The 12,836-nt window shown below is 40.5% G+C and overlaps 1 protein-coding gene across 5 annotated transcripts in view; it reads right to left on the bottom strand.

Annotated features, from left to right (window-relative positions):
* Nucleotides 1–12,836, bottom strand: part of SLIT2 (slit guidance ligand 2) — a 338,313-nt gene that overhangs the window by 94,931 nt on the left and 230,546 nt on the right. For 2 of the 5 annotated variants that reach the window (XM_031942954.1, XM_031942955.1), the window contains 4 exons: nt 8,709–8,780; nt 3,599–3,742; nt 3,290–3,453; nt 1,844–1,867 (listed from right to left, as the gene is read on the bottom strand). In XM_031942954.1, the coding sequence (XP_031798814.1) occupies nt 1,844–1,867; nt 3,290–3,453; nt 3,599–3,742; nt 8,709–8,780 (404 nt within the window). The remainder of the gene's footprint in view (nt 1–1,843; nt 1,868–3,289; nt 3,454–3,598; nt 3,743–8,708; nt 8,781–12,836) is intronic. The other 3 variants (XM_031942956.1, XM_031942957.1, XM_031942958.1) reach the window with 2 other exon arrangements.

The raw sequence follows: 12,836 nt of genomic DNA, 5'->3' as shown, positions 1-12,836 counted from the left end.
TTAGTTTCTGAATATAGGCACAAAAGGCAGTCACAAACATAGTTTAAATATCAGGAATGCTAGACTGCTCAGCTACAAAACGTACATATTCAATCTTCTGACAGTGTTGCTTTAATGATGATTACTCAGATTCAACATGTACGAAAGCACTTGGGGGCCTGATATATCTTCATGAGATCTATCTTTGACTAATCAATTTTCTTAGTGATTCAAGCAAATAGATGTGGGACTATATCTGCCATGATCTTTTATATTTCATTGGAAGACTTTTTATATTTTATTTATTTTCAGTAAAAGAGCGCATACACATAAACCATAGTTCAAGTTTTAGGTAAACACTTGGAATTTCCTCTCTCCCCCAAATGAAGGGCACCATACTTTATTTTATTTCCTTCTCTGTTATCAAAGAATAACAAAAGCAACTAAAACTAAAAAGCCTGAACAGCTTGTTACTGATTAGACAGACAGTGAAGAAATCTTAGCATCTGAGAATGCAAATCATAGTGACTATTTTATAGGCTTTCTAGTGACAAGGATACAGCTGTTCCAACTATTATTAATCTCAAATGGTCTGTACTTTGAGTAAGCATAAGATATCCCCAAACCTTCCAGTTTATTTCTGCTTTAAAATAATGAGTTTTCACAGCTGCCAAGATAGCAAATCATGTGCCTCTTCCATTGTTAATTTTCCCATATTCAGTCGATATGTGAATGTGAGAACATAGAAAAATTCCACGATTATTCCAGTTCAAAATAAATGTACCATATGCAATAGAATGCAAATGAATGTGTTAAATGCACCAAGTTCTGGGTAAAGACTTGCAATCAACAGTTCTTAATTCTTTAAGCTAGGGAGCGAGCATATACCTAGTGTTACTTGAAAGTACAATTATTGCTTTCATAGCCGACCCTGTGGCAATTCCTTCATACTAATATCTGAGAAAACACTCGATAGTCAGAGGATACATATACATTGCTAATCAATTAATGAAATATGTATGTATATACATTGCTTTCTTTTTTAAAAGCAAAACAACAAATCAAGAACACATTACACACATTTTGCAGGCAAGGAAAAAAGAAGAAACACATTTCAAAGAGCTAGGACCAAAATCAGCATTTCCCTCAGTGATATTAAAAAATCTGAAGGAGTCAAGTTTTATTGTTTATTCTTTTAAACCTACATATCCATCTGCTTAAGTTATTCATAGCATACGGGGATCCGTGTGAACTTCCCATGCCTTTGTAAAAGACACCAATATTCTTTTCCTGGAATTCTACTGTGGTCCCAGAAATGCGGGGATTGTGAGGTCATAGGTGAACAAGTAATAGTTGCAGACAGTGAGCAGGAAACTACTATTTCAGCATAAAAAGGCAAAGAAGGGGGCAAATGACCCTTAAAAAAACCCCAAACCTTAAATGATTGAGATTGACCAAATAGAACTAGCTCTTTGACCGTGGTAAGGTCTGTCTTTAAAACCAGCTCAGAAAGCTATATTTTAAAAACAGAACAAAAGAGAAGATATAAAAGGTAAGCAGTAAAAGTGATCGGAATAAAAGAAGGCAGCAGGTTCTATCTAGTGTGAGTAATTTTAGACAAATGTGCCAACAGGTGAGTGAGAAAAAAATAGAGTGAGATTTTATTTGAGATCAGAAGCTGCATGCAAAGGCCACATCTTCAGGAAAGAACTACTAGTCATCTACGTAGGAAAAGTCAACCTATCTAAAAGACACTCCATTTTCAAAGACATGCATCAAAATCTAATCAGTTTGGAGAAAACTTGGTGTTTCAGGGTGAGAAAAGAGTGTCTGCAGTTAGTCCTACTACAGAGCAAAAACCTACCTGGAATGAAATACTGTTCTTTAGCTAAATAAAAAAAAGAGAAAAAATAGAAGAGGCACCTGAATGTCAGCAAGCAAAGATATGAAATATATTAGATCAAGAGTGGACTGAAGTCTCTACAGATAATTAAGTGAAAATGTATATTTGTAGCAGGAGTTATAATATAACAATGTAGAATGAGTTGCAAATGTATCTCGGATCATGGACAAAATATAATAATCTTTTAATTTTATCATTAATTAACTGCTAAAAATAAATTGTACCTGTAACAACTATCAAAGTAACATCTATCAAAGATTTAATCCAATTACTTATGAGATTTTATAATGGAAAAAAACATTTATCATGAAATCAACTCAAAATTTGGATTAAAATAATATCCTTATTTGGCAAAATGGTTTACGATGATTTGAATATTGCTAAGTTTTCTAAAGGTAGTGTCTTTTAAAATATACATATATTTATGATAAATTTGAATATTGCTAAATTTTCTAACAATGAAAAACATCAACAACAATGATGGATGTTTCTAATCACAAAATGATTCAAGTGGAAACCTAGTTGACAGATGACAGACTCACTGAAACTTTAAAATGTTTAAAATGGTGTCTTAAAATATATACATGTATATATTTATGATAATTTGAATATTGCTAAGTTTTCTAAAGATGGTGTCTTTAAATATATATATATATATATATATATATATATGATAATTTGAATATTGGTAAATTTTCTAAAGATGGTGTCTTTAAATATATATGTTTACAATAAATTTGAATATTGGTAAGTTTTCTAACAATGAAAAACATCAACAACAATGGTGGATGTTTCTAATCACAAAATGATTCAGGACTTCCAACCCCAAAGGAGAGGAAACCTAGTTGATGGATGACAGACACATTGAAACATTAAAATGTTTAAGATGGTATTTATATATACATATATATAATATATACATATATTTATGATAATTTTGAATCTTGCTAAGTTTTCTAAAGATGGTCTCTTTAAATATATATACATATACAATATATATGTATATTTATTTATTTAGCTTGATGTCTCTGGTCAAATGCAGAGAGAACCAATTTGAGAGAGTGACATCAGACGATATCCTAGATCGTCTCCATGATAGATGGGACCACGATAGATGGTCTCCATCTGTTTCATTGAGCAGTCTGAACTTAGACAAATAGCTTTTTCTCATTCTTCAGTTGATTTTGGGGGGAAATGAATGATACTGAAATCGTTCAATAGAGAACTAAGGGGGAGAAAGCGGTATTGAAGGTACTTTCTGGGCAGCTCGGGGTAAGGGTAAGGCACAACCTGGGTCAGCGGCTGTCTCTCTCTCCTGCTGGATAAAATACCCAAACTACCAACGATGTCCGGCCCCAGTGGTCCGGGCCAAGCCCCCGAAAATCCCCGATGAACTGGGCCAATTACCTGAGCAGCGGAACTTCTTGCTTTTGATCTGGCCGATCCTTTTGTTGGCCAGCCGCCGGGGGCTGGTGCAGCGGGCCCCGCTGGTCTCGATAGGGTTTGTGTGAAGGTAATCCGCTAGCCACTTCAGATGGCAGTCACAAATAAATGGGTTCTGAGCCAAATGCCTTTCAGAAACACACGTACACACACACACAAACAATTTTACACATTATTGAAAACTGACTCAGCGGGTCCAAAGACAGAGCAGACTAGTGGCAAGAAAACTGCCAAGGGCTCAGGCCCACCACAGGAAACCCCAGGCATACATACAAAGTCTGAATGGCCCGCAGGGGTGCGAAGGTGCCCTTGGCAATGGTCTGCAGCTTGTTGTCGTACAGGGACAGAAGGTTCAGGTTGTGCAGGTCCTGAAAGGCGTCCACACGCAGGCAGTTGATCTTGTTGGCATTCAGGAGTCTGATGGATCAAAGGTAGCAAGGGAATCCTTCGTTAAATTCGCTTGCAAATCAGCTGCTTAGAACTGTCTGTTCTCTGCAACTTTACCCCAGATAGTTGTTTCTTTTGAGTATAATCATGAAATTTTAATTGGAAGTATTTAGGAGCCATGAGATGCCGCAGAATTCTATAGTCATTCAGCATCACAGATCCTGGAGTAACTATAATCTGGTACCATTTCCATGACTTTGCTCGTATTTTTTCCTAAATGGTGAACTGCTGCCCCTCCCTGCCTCCCATTAACTCCCCATTCCTCTACGCGGATTCAAAATCTTAATAGTCTTTAAGCCTGACTCAGGCCCTATTTCTTCCATAAAATTGTCTTCTACCATGTCGGTGTGCCCTGATCTCAATCTAAGTATTAAATTTTAATTGCAAAGCACTATGGTAGGTTCTGGATATGGAAAAGAAACAAAGGGATAGTTTCTGGCCTCCAGGAGCCCACATTCCACAGAGGACTAGATAAAAATGGATATAAAAATAGGATTATACGTATAGAGTTCTTTGCCATCTTGAGATGCTAAATCTCAGTCACAAAAATTATTACACAAATAAGGCTTTTAAAAAAGTAATTTAGATAGAGGCATGGGAAATATTCTAAGAATATTTAATTAATGAGGCAAATCTTTTCTTCTGGGAAGGGGCCATAGCTGAGAAGACACCTGAATTCAGCCTTGAAGGAAGAGAAGGATCATAATGGCAGTGAATGACAAAGAGGACGTTTTGGATATGGGGGACATTTATACAAAGGCACAAAAGGAATCAAGAATTAGAAATTAGCTAATTTGCTTAGGACACTGTACCTATAAGGGAGTTAGGTGAAATTAGGCTAAAAATAGGGAGGCTGGGCCTTGATAAGCTCCTGCCACCAGTCCTTTGTCTTCTCTGCTTCTGCCAGTACATGTACTGGAGAACTGTTAAGCACCAGACCAAATTAGATAACTATGGTCTCTATCAATTCCACTGATCTTGTTTCAAGTTCTGGTCCATAACAGCCATCTTTCCCCCTTCAAGTACTAACCAAAGGTCAAACCCAGTGACCTCCAGCCTACTGAAGAACCAGCCATGGTCTGATTTGTTTTTAGTTTTGGCAGGTGTGAGAAGAGACCCCAAGACATTGCAAGGATGAGGGCCTGCTCTCCCTGGACTACAAATGAACTACTTGCCATATAAACAACCAACAGACACGGTTTTTTTCCCTGGTCAGTCTGGGAGCCCGGTGTGAGCTGGGGCTCAAGTTAATAAATGCTCACTCCCCTTAGAAGGAACCAGTAACAGGCAAAGCTCCCGAATGTACTGGACACGTGCTATCTTGGACAATGCTCAGCCACGTGTCCCACGGACAGTGTTTACTAAGGGGCACTGATCTGGCTAGGCGATCCATGGGTGGTGGGGAGATCCCTAGGCCTGGAGTCAGGAAGACCGAGTGGAAATCCAGCCCCAGACCCACTAGCTAGAGGCCTGAACAAGTGACTTAATTTCCACGGACTTCAGTTTTTCTCCTCTAGAAAACAGGGATAATCAAGCACCAATAGGTGTTCCCAAGCTTGTTGTTAGGATCAAATGAGATAATTAGAACGTGCTTAGCCCATAATAAATTCTATGAACGGTGAGCCATTTTTACTGCAGGTATAATTATTATTTCCTGGATAGCAACGTGATATACTTCCTTAGCAGTGGTCTTGGAGGTGACTTTGAATGTGAACATTTCAAGGCTTGAGAGTTTGGAGATACAGCCTTGGGGGGAGGAGGGAGAGAAGAACTTTGCTAAATAGTATATACTTCCTGGGGAAAGAAGAAGCTCCCAGAAATGTCTCCTAAGGCTGAAGAAGTGAAGGGGACCTGGGCTCTGCTGCTCTTCTGTCCTACAGGACATGATTCAGATGGGAAGGAGTATTTCCTCTGCCTCTGTCCCCCGATGATTGCCTTTGGGGGAATGGATGTGCTATATGAGAGTTGTGCATGTTTTATATAAAATGTTTATGAGCAAGCCTCTGTGTACTGTGAGGATCTTAAGGGTTTTCTATATTTATTTATGGGATCCTCTAATCCTTTGGCTCATCTGCTTTTTCTATAAAAATAAAACTTATCCCATGTCCACAAACCAAACCAAACCAAACACATAGCAGACAATAGCGGGGAGAAGTGGGGCAGTAGATTCATCAAGTAGTAGCTGTTAAGTTGACTTTAGGACCTGGACATAACAGGACAGGGAAAAAAGGGCAAAGGGGATATCCTAAGAAAAAGGAGGGTGGATGGCAGACAAAAACAAGACATGGACAAGGGTAGCAGACATTGATTGGGACATTTTTTGTGGTTAGCACTTCAGTAAGTCTGACTCTCTGTGACCCATTTGGGGCTTTTGGGACAGTCACTGGAACTACTTTGCCATTTCTTTCTCCAGCTCATTTTACAAGAAACTGAGGCAAAAAGTAAGTGACTTGCCCAGTGTCATACATCTGAATTCAGAAAGACTCCCGGTCCATCACTCCATCGACTACACCATCTAGCTTAGATTTATTCACTCTAGAGATATCCTAATATATATGAGTAATTTAAGTGATTTTAAGTCTTAAGTAAACTTTGATTAATGGGACAAAATTATGGAAAGGCATAACCATCAAACAAGAGAAGATGAATTTGTGTCATATGATGTTTCCAGAAACTATAAGAAATATACATAGAAACCTAGATTTAAAGTTAGAAGGATCCTCAGGTTCCATCCGGTTTTATGCCCTTGTGTTATAAGTAAGCAAATTGAGACCCAGAACATGTGACTGTGGCCACTGTGAGAAAATGAAATTCTTGGATTCAAACTCAAGTCTTCTGACTTCTTTTTTAGCATATTTTTACTATATCACAATATAATTCATTTCTACAGAGTATTATAATATAGAAAAAATTGTGACTGCAGGATCACTTCACATTTATATTCCGTTGTCCCTTCTCCTTTTGGGCCATTATCGTGACCTACATTTCTCCATCTGAACTTTGGGTTCCAACCCTAGAACTAACCTGGATGATAACTAATTGTTCCCTAGCATCTTCAAGCCATCCTTCTTTCCAGTCCCCTTAATAAAATATTTTCCTTCATTAGAAGGCAAACTCTTTGAGGGGAAGGATTGTCTTACTTATTTGGATTTAGAAACATGACACTCGGCACAGGCCCTAGCAGACGGCCATTGTTTAATGAATAATTTCTACATTAAAAGGACTAAGATAATTTACTCTAACAGTTTTGTAAATAAAGCAAGGTCTAGAGAGCTTAAGTAAGTCATCCAAGCTGCCATGGGTACTAGGTAGCACAAATTGAACCTCTGTTCTTGGAAATCCTAGTTTAGGGCTCTTTTGTCTATTTTAACCAGACTCCCAAATATAAACAATGCTTAAATGATTGCTTCTTAACATAACATATTACTTTGGGGGAAAAACCCAATAGAGCAAAAATCTTAAAAAGACAGAAAATCTTTCAATATTTTACAATTCTAAAGTGGTAACAGTGGAGAGGTTTAAGATCTGTGGCTTTTACATATAAAAAGTATCAGAGGAACTGTTTATCATAGTGGGTGGGTCTCTAGGCAAGACCTCTAGAATTGCTAAAGACAAATAAGTGGAGAATGCTTACACCTTGAATCAATGGGAGGAAATACCCAAAAGAGTCAATTATATATGTAAGTGCAAAGGATGAAAGAAACTCACTTTAGAATGCACAGGTAGATCACATCTAGAGACATGAAAATTGATGTCACATAATACAGATGGGACTGGAAATCAGACGAGTGAATTAAGGATGCGGCTTAAACTTTTTGTGTCATGGACGGACCCCTTTGGCCATCTGGTAAAACCAATGACTCCCTTCTCAAAATGATGTTTTTGAATGCATACCACAAAATACATAGGATTTCAATGGAAACCAATGATTTTGTTAAATATAATTCAAATTAGTAAAAAAAAAATAATTTCTCTGAGGTTAAGAATTCCTGGAATAAGTGAACTGGAGATAGTTACATATAATTAATGTTATATAGGAAGGGAAAGATAAATATCTTCAAATATTTGAAAAGTTGCCATAAGGAAGAGGGATTAGATTTGTCCTGGCTATTTAAGAGGATGGAATTATGAGGAAAAACTAGAGATTATAAGGAGACATATTTTGGTTTAATATTAAGAATTTTCTAATAATTTAACTGGCAACAATGAATCTGAAGGCCTCGTAAAACAGAAATTTTGTGTAATTACAAATTTTCAAATAGGTGTGCTGTTTATTAAGATGTTAGAGAAGGGATATATGTACTAGGTGGGTTGCTCATTACCTGTCCTACAAAGTACCTTCTGGCTTTCAGGTATGATGTTTCCAAATACTTCCATATAGTGTCCAATCTTAACTTCATAAAGTTTGGATAACCAATGCTTTTAATCAAATGAGTGGATTTTTTTTCCTACTGCAAGCTAGTGATTTCTAGATAATCTTCCTTAGGTCAGCATTGTTTCTCTGACGACCTAATGCACATCTATTTTGTTGTCATTGTTGGTGGACAGCATTATTTCAACACTGCTAGTCCCACTGATTCTTTCAGCAAAGGTTGATAAACATGCCATCATATTTTTCCCCTTTCCAGCCACTGTTAAATCAAAATAGAGATGTTTCACAATACCAAGAACAAGGATTGCACAAGTGAAAAGTGGTAGAACAGCTGGAATTCATAAATTTGTGACAGTGGATTGAAACAAGTTTTAAAGCTAAAAGTAACTCTTATTTCTCCAAATGATCTTAAACAATACTATCCCCTTTACCATCATTTTAAATGTTTTGTTAAAATGGCCCATTTTTATTGAATACTAAATGGAAATATGCATTTTTAGATCGACAAAGTATAGTGATTAAGTTTAGAATTCTAAAAATAAAAAAAAAAGACCAAATACTCACAGAAGCTGTAAAGAAAATAGTCCTTCAAATAGACTTTTTGGAAGCTCTGTAATTTTATTTCCATAGAGGACACTATTAAAAAAAAGTTAATGATTAGGAAAATCAGAAAATGCCAAAAATAACTATTGAGCATGTGCACATCATATTGGAATCTGTGCTGCCATAACACATTAAGACATATCACGACACTAAGAAAAGCTTATTTCTGATTCTGGCTTTCTTGCTCATAAACAAGTCAGATAACCTTCCTTTATCAGAGTTTTCATTTGCAAAATAAGGACGAGAATGTGTTTTTTAATTGTTGTTTTTTTAGCTCTATTTATTTATTTGTTCATTTATTATTATTATTTTTTTTTGCCTCGCCGGGTTGTTGTGGAGATAAGATACTATATCTGAAAACAGGATATTCAAAATAAGAATATTTCAAAACACGTCAACTAAGGGAAACTCGGCATCCCGAACGCTCCAAGACCATCCACAACTTTGCAGAGATACGCGGTGACCCGCGTATCAGCGCTACGGTCCGCAGGCTAAAGCAGGCCCGGAGCCTATTTTCAGGAAACGCGCCTCATTTCCTGGAAACGCGCCTCATTTCCTGGAAACGCGCCTCATTTCCTCAAAGCCATCTCACAAGGGCCCAAGAAGGAGAAGCGGGCGCGGGGCCAGTTTGGACGATGTGTTGTTGCCTTGGGGGTGAGGCCGATCTCTTTTAACCACAAGTCACTGCGGGCGCACAGTTATGTCTGTGAAGTCAAATCAATTAACTTAAAAACAAAATATAATGAAGGAGAACCGTGTACCTGCCGCTCAGGAAGGGGCGGCGGGCCAGGGGAAGGACCGCCCTGATAACCAGGGGTCCCGGGGACAGAATTGGCAGAAAAAAGGCTGAAGGAGGAGAGCAGCAGCGTCGGGGAGCTTGCGGCTTCCCCTTTATCTCCCAGGCGAAGGCCCCGGGGCACGGCCCGGCCCAGGTCGCCGCTGGCGGCCGCCGGCCCAAGATCCTTTGCGGCTCCGACCAGGCCGCCTCGCGGCCCGGGGACAGGCTTTGGGCCTCGGGCTGACGCAGGAGAGGGGGACTGGCTCGGAGCGCGCCGGGCGCCAAGTGGGTTCCCGGAGGTGGGGGGGGCATCAGGGCGCCCCTGCGGGCGCCATCGGCAGCGCTTCTAGTTGTTCTAGCCCGACAGGCGGGGCCGCGCCCGCAGGCGGGAGCGTGCTTCCCGACTTCCGGCCGCCGCCAGGTGCGGGCACGTGGCTCACAGGGAAAGGGCCTTGACCAGCGCGCGGCCTCGGGGCCCAGCCCCGCCTCCGCGCTTCGCTGGGGGAAGCCGGAGACGCCCCTTGAACTCCCCCGGTTCTCCGGGACAAAAGCGGCGGGGACCTGACTCTGCGGGGCCAGCGGAACTCTGGTCACGGCCCTGACCCTGCGATCATACCGAAAAATGAAATATTTTTTTTATTATTAAGCAGGATTCTTTGTGTAAAAATGTAAAAAAAAAAAAAAAATCCAGCAGATTTGGAGTCAGGAAGAATCTTGTTCAAGGCGGCCTCAGAGACTTACTAACTATACAACGCTGGGCAACCCCCTCGCCCTGCCTGCCTCAGTCTCCTTGTCTGTGAAATGGGCTAAAGAAGGACCAGCCAGACTAGCTCCGGCCTCTTTGCCAGGAAATGTCAGAAGGGGCCACCAAGAGTCACACGTGCCTGAAAAAAGGCTAAATAACCAATTGTGTAAAAATCCCCCCTAAAACCTCGGTTTCCGCTCGCCTGACGGAAGGCCTGGCGATCAAACTGAATAACCCCCCCTCCCCCACTCCCTGGGAAGACCTGCGAGAGGCCATTCAACCTTGGACTGTCAACAGGCCCGTCAGAACCGCAGGAGAGCGCGCTGGCCCTGGGGGAGGGGAGGAAATCTCGGGAGGCTCCGCTAGGTACTTTCTCCGCTAGAAGCCCCGCGCTCAGCCTCTCACCCTCCGGCCTCCCTCCCCCCCACCCCGCCACCGGGAGGGGTACTTGGCTTCCGTATACTCTCTATCCCAAGGCCTGGCTCCTGGGCATCTCTGGCTGCCCAGCCCAGCGCTGCCGCTGGGGGCTTCCCGGGCTGGTGCAGCCTCTGGTGCTGCAGCATCCCCGGGCAACAGAAGTGGAGACGTGGGGGGGGGGGCAGAGGAACACGGGAGATGGATGTGCAAGCAGTCTTTGGGTTACTAGCGAACTCGCGGGGGGGGGGGGGGGGGGGGGGAGGGGGAGGAAAGGACCGGAGGGGGCCAGGGCCCAAAATGGCCTGGGCCCCCGTGAGGAAATGCGTGCTCACTTAAGGGAAGCAGATATTAAAGACTCAAGAGAAACCGTGAAGTTGCCGTATATCCCCAGGTATATCCTCTCAGAAATGCCATCAGGCTGTATCATGCTGGCAGTAAGAGAACAAAATGAGAATATTAACAAAGCCGGAGCAAGTCAGCTCAACAAAGACCTGAACAAAATAGCCGGGAAACAGAAATATGGTGTGTTAGAGACAAACATATGGAAGATGGGCTGGAGAGATCACTTCCCAAATGCTTCCTGGCACACTTTCTTTCTCCTAATCAAATTTGGGCCTAGCTCATTGTTTATGTTCAGTTTGTGTCTGAGCATCTTCAGCCATCATCAGGTACAAAAGGAAAAGAAAAATATGTTCAAGTTGGAATAAAAAACTCCATTTACAAATGGAGTTAGTCTGTCCGTCCTTCCTTCCTTCCTTCCTTCCTTCCTTCCTTCCTTCCTTCCTTCCTTCCTTCCTTCCCTCCCTCCTTCCTTCCTTCCTTCCCTCCTTCCTTCCCTCCTTCCTTCCTTCCTTCCCTCCTTCCTTCCTTCCTTCCCTCCTTCCTTCCTTCCTTCCCTCCTTCCTTCCTTCTTTCCCTCCCTTCCTTCCTCCCTTCCTTCCTAGTCTAAGCAGTTCCCAAGGGAAAAAATGCTCCTCCCCATTCAGGGGGGATTTTGTCCTTTCCCCACCTTTCTGTCCCTTTAGTCCCCTAAATTAAACTAGCAAAACAAACCACTACATATCCAAGTCAAGCATCAAATAGGTTCCTAGAAAATAAGATTTTAAAAATAAAATTTGCTACGAAACTCTAGTATTCCAGCAGTTCTTACTTCCATGCTGATATTGACATTTACTAGGAAAGGACAGAGACATTTTGGAAATTTACTAAATATTTTTACAGCATTTAAGAAATTATTTCAATCCAAATGGAAGATTAGAAGATAAAGTGAATCATGGAATCCTTAAGGTGGCGTAAATGAAGATTCCAATATTGGCTGAGATCATCCCCACTGTGCTATTTAGAGTTCTCAAATGGCTTTTTTCCAAAGAATGCAGAACACTTACAAAAAATCTAGCCTGCCTACAACTACAAACTACTTGATTCTGCAGTGTTTCCTTTATGCAACACACAGATTTTTAATAACACACAAACTTCCCTTCTCCACTTTCCACTTGACCTTTCTCTCCACCCCAGATACACACTAAATTTTGAGTTGGAAATATGACATTTTCCTTTTCCAAATTCTTTCTCTCCCTGAACTGCCACTGTCAACAGCAATAAGCCAAATAGTAAATTTGAAGTGACTACTCTCTGCTTTCTTGAGACCAGATCATCAGGTCAGCTTGGTTTAGTATTCCTGCATACTCATGTGAACACCTGAAAATAATTATTTTCCCCTTTGCTCTAGAAATGAAAATAACTTTCCCAAAATGCCACAATAATCTCTACTGTGAGAATATTAATCTGAGCTAAATTGTTCCATTGCCAGTAGACGGTGTTTATTAGGGCCCTGAGGCATGCAGATAAGTTATTTTTAGTAATATTATTAACACCTGTTATTATTGTTAATAATAATACCCTTTGAAATTCTAATTAGTTCTACAGTCATATTTCCATACAGCTTTTTTTGTCAAATATATTTTAGTTGACATACTTGTCTTTACATCACCTAAATTACTCAATGTAAACTCTCTTCCCAGGAGGATCATCACTAAAACAATTTTATTATATTCTTTAATATTTAACTTAATTGGACCTAATTTTGTTTTCAAACTTTAAAGTTTAGTTTAAAAATAGCTTTCAAATATTTAGTTGTATATTTGTGTGT

The sequence above is a fragment of the Sarcophilus harrisii genome, chromosome 6 (assembly GCF_902635505.1).
Source record: "Sarcophilus harrisii chromosome 6, mSarHar1.11, whole genome shotgun sequence".
In the NCBI taxonomy this organism is placed as follows: Eukaryota; Metazoa; Chordata; class Mammalia; order Dasyuromorphia; family Dasyuridae; genus Sarcophilus; species Sarcophilus harrisii.
The sequence above is the reverse complement of the archived record's forward strand: the minus strand, read 5'-3'. Positions and strand labels throughout refer to the sequence as shown.